Raw genomic sequence first — 3,620 nt, 5'->3', positions numbered from 1 at the left:
CCTACGTGCTCTGTGGAACACGATTTATCAATTTATTGATTCAATTGGACTTAAAAAAAGTCATTTACCTTTTACATATCATTTGAAGAATAAGTTTATTTGTGAATGTTGGTTATAATTTACTAGTTTTCAATTGATTTATTTACAGCTCGTCTAGAAAACCCTTATTACGTCAGAATAGAATACAGTGACTGCAACCAAATACAAGTCATGAAACAAATTTCTGGCTATTTTAGTTTTTATTACGATAACTTAGTATTCATAGTTTCCACCTATAACCATTGACTGTGTTACAGAGATTAGTAAATGTGTTAAAGTTAAAAACAATAAGTATTTAGTTTTAATCTTATAGATGTCGTAAGAATGTGTTTTTATCTGAACTGGATTGGTTAGGGATTATACAGATTTCTTTTAATATCTTATTTTTCTACTTTATCAACATTTGCAGTTAACGGTTACGTTTTAAGACTAATGCTGAACATAATTTACATTGAAATTAGCTTTTCTATGAACCAGCTACAAATACCATAAAAAAAAGAAACTTTACACGTGATCAGATCATATAAGAATGGTGATTTGGAGCTATAAAGCTCGTATTAGCCAATCATTCAATTTTAATGACAAAATCTTAACACTACAGTTTTAAAGTCAAGTGTAGTGTTAAGTCAGATATATAATATCAATGTTGAATTCTATAATTTAATCAAAAATATTTGGAAAATAAATATTCGGTTTTTGACAAAGCTATTAAAGGATTTCAAAACGCAAAAGCCATGCAATACAGTTGTTGTTTGGTCAGTGCAAAGCTACACAAAGGGCTATCTGCAGTTTGTCCAGAGCGGGGGATTGAGCCCCAGTCTTATCGCTGATCCATCAGAGCAATACGGAAAGTATGTACAAACAAGTAAGTGGCGAAGTAAGGGAGAGTAGGTAATGTTATCAAAATACCTAAAATAGAATGTTACGAGGTAAAAATAAAATTCAATCAGCTTAGACTTGTTTCCCAAATTTGCTCTTCCACATAAAACAATTTTAAGAATTTATAAACAAATATCTATGCCACTGAAAAAATAAAGCACACCCGCACTTTAATACTTTACACCATTCTTTAAGTTTTAGAAATTGGTTGCTCAATGAAACATAAATCGCCGAAGATATAATTTCCCTAAATATGTGTTAGTAAAATACTGTTTCATATACATACTTAAAATTACTTTAACACGACAATGTAAATGTTTCACAAATTTAAATTGCTTGAATTTTACATTCTTAAATATTTCTTCATGTTCAATCTTTCCATTCATTTATAAACATTCCTGAAATCCTTACCGTTTCAATATATATTTTGAGAATGTTCAAACCTAAGTCAAACATTATATTATCTTTATGATCATTTATTAACTATAAGATAAATGAATCATTATCGTTTCAGACAACGATCACATTAACCGTATTGCTTCAAGCTTTGGAGTCGTTTTTCAGCAAAGTTGATAACTCTTTCAAAGAGCGAACACTTGTCCTTATGAGAAAAGACGTATGGTTTTCATCGTAAATACTGATTGGGCTTGTGAAAGTAGCACTTAGCCTTTTGAGAGTCTGAGCTTTGTTCACGTCTATCCACCTTTGTAAAAATACATCTGTTTTCTGAGGAACGTCTTCTAGATAATGACTGGTGTCCTTTGGACCCCACAGCATGTACTCCAGAAGAGCTTTGGCATGAGACAAAGAAAAGGCTTTTTCTTGACCCAGAAGACTGGCAACAGAGGCAAAAGCTTGCGCGGAAGTGTCGCTTGGTTGGACGATATTCTCGATTTCTTCAATATTTTGCACTCTAAGAAGAAGAAACAAATTGTTTAAAGCAAAATGGCAGAGGGTGATCTTGTTGTCTTCAGATTCAGACTTGACAAGACAGCCGACCTCATCTGGAGAAGGATGTGTAAGAAGAACCACGAAACTATGATTCTGACCCTCTGGCTTTGCTAGCAAAAAATTATTACTCTTTGGGTCTAACTTTTCTATCCCTTCAGCCTGCAAATTCTTCAAAATTTGAATTAACTGTAGCATTATGAAACCTATTTCGTTCATGTCGAAATGTTGACGAAGACTTTTACTGGTTTCGGGAGTAATTGCTGAGTGAAGAAGAGACATTTTTGCTCTCTGTAAGACGAACGTAGATACATGCACAGGGTCAGAGCTTTGGCTGCTTTCAGTAATAGGTAGAAATATCCCAGGTACGATGTCTTTGAAATGCTCCAGTATAGGAAAGTTGTATAATCTCTGACTGTTAGGGGTAGAGGGTTGTTCTGGACGAGAAACCTGAAAAAACGAGGTTTTTATTACCATCCACAAACAGTTAATATTCTAAAGATAAAAACCTAATGATCTTAGTCTCAAATACGATGACCATAGTTCACAATGAAATATACATAAAACAAGGTTGCCTTAAAGTAGAGTCAGAAAGTAGAAGATGTCAGTTTACACAAAATCTCTCTCTATATTATATAATATCCAGATTTCTACCTGCCTGTCACTCTCCTATCTCCTGAACGGTTGATTGTAGAAAAAAAATCAAAATGCTTCTTTTCAAGAGTACATTTTAAAAGAAAATACTCTTTTTTTTTGAAATTCGTAAACTTTCATATCGATATTCTCAGGTCTCTATTGGGCCGAGAGTCTTTACATTAGGACTTATTATACGCGCATGCCAACCGTTATATTAGATGTCTGCGGATTTACAACGTTAGAAACCGGGTTTCGATACTCGTGGTGGGCAGCGTACAGATTCTCCATTGTGTAGCTTTGTGCTCGACTTCAAACAAACAAATAAAACAGTTTCTAAGAATTGAAATTCACTAACAATGCCTAGTGACTTGTAAAAACATTAAACACAACTGTAGTTGTATACACTAAATTCCTGATTTGTTTGAATTGTAGAAAAGTAACCTTTCCATATGTTTGTAATATGTAACTAAACCACAGCTATTACTAAAATAACAGGCAGTTATTATCCATTTAAAATTTAAAATATTAGAGTACTCAAAAAACAAACAAACGAATTCAAACACACTAGTATTTTCACAACAGAATTTGTGATATTACCTTATAGTTTCACATATCCTGTTAAAAATGTATACTCTTATAATTTCACATATCCTGTTAAAAAGGTATACCCTTATAGCTTCACATATGCTGTTAAAAATACTCAAAGATTCTCCGGTGTTTTCAATAAAAATTTATTAAAATTACCACGTTTCTTATTTTATATATTTTGCATTCAAAATCAGTTCGAAGCGCTAATGACATCGTTTTTAGGTATAATTGAGTAAGAATCTGTAAAGACCACTTGCTTTAAATTTATAAATCGAACTTTAGTTTCCACAAGACTGGTTAGGTTAGAGCACAACGGATTTTCTGCGCTACATTTAAGCATTATCTTTATAAGCTTATCATTTAGCCACCGGGTGGTCATAGATGATTAATTATTAAGCTTATCATTTAGTGGTCATAGATGATTAATGAATAAGTATTTCATTTAGCTACTGAGTGGTCATAGATGATTAATGAATAAGTATTTCATTTAGCTACTGAGTGGTCATAGATGATTAATGAATAAGTATTTC

General features: G+C 32.5%; 1 protein-coding gene across 1 annotated transcript in view; it reads right to left on the bottom strand.

Annotated features, from left to right (window-relative positions):
• Positions 1-1,458: 1,458 nt before the first annotated feature.
• Positions 1,459-3,620, bottom strand: part of LOC106461527 — a 66,013-nt gene continuing 63,851 nt past the window's right edge. The window contains exon 10 of the mRNA XM_013921360.2: positions 1,459-2,316. Coding sequence (XP_013776814.2) covers positions 1,459-2,316 — 858 coding nt within the window. The remainder of the gene's footprint in view (positions 2,317-3,620) is intronic.

This window comes from Limulus polyphemus, unplaced genomic scaffold (assembly GCF_000517525.1).
Source record: "Limulus polyphemus unplaced genomic scaffold, Limulus_polyphemus-2.1.2 Scaffold980, whole genome shotgun sequence".
NCBI classification, from domain to species: Eukaryota; Metazoa; Arthropoda; class Merostomata; order Xiphosura; family Limulidae; genus Limulus; species Limulus polyphemus.
Note: the sequence above shows the minus strand (reverse complement) of the source record. Positions and strands in the feature narration are given on the sequence as shown.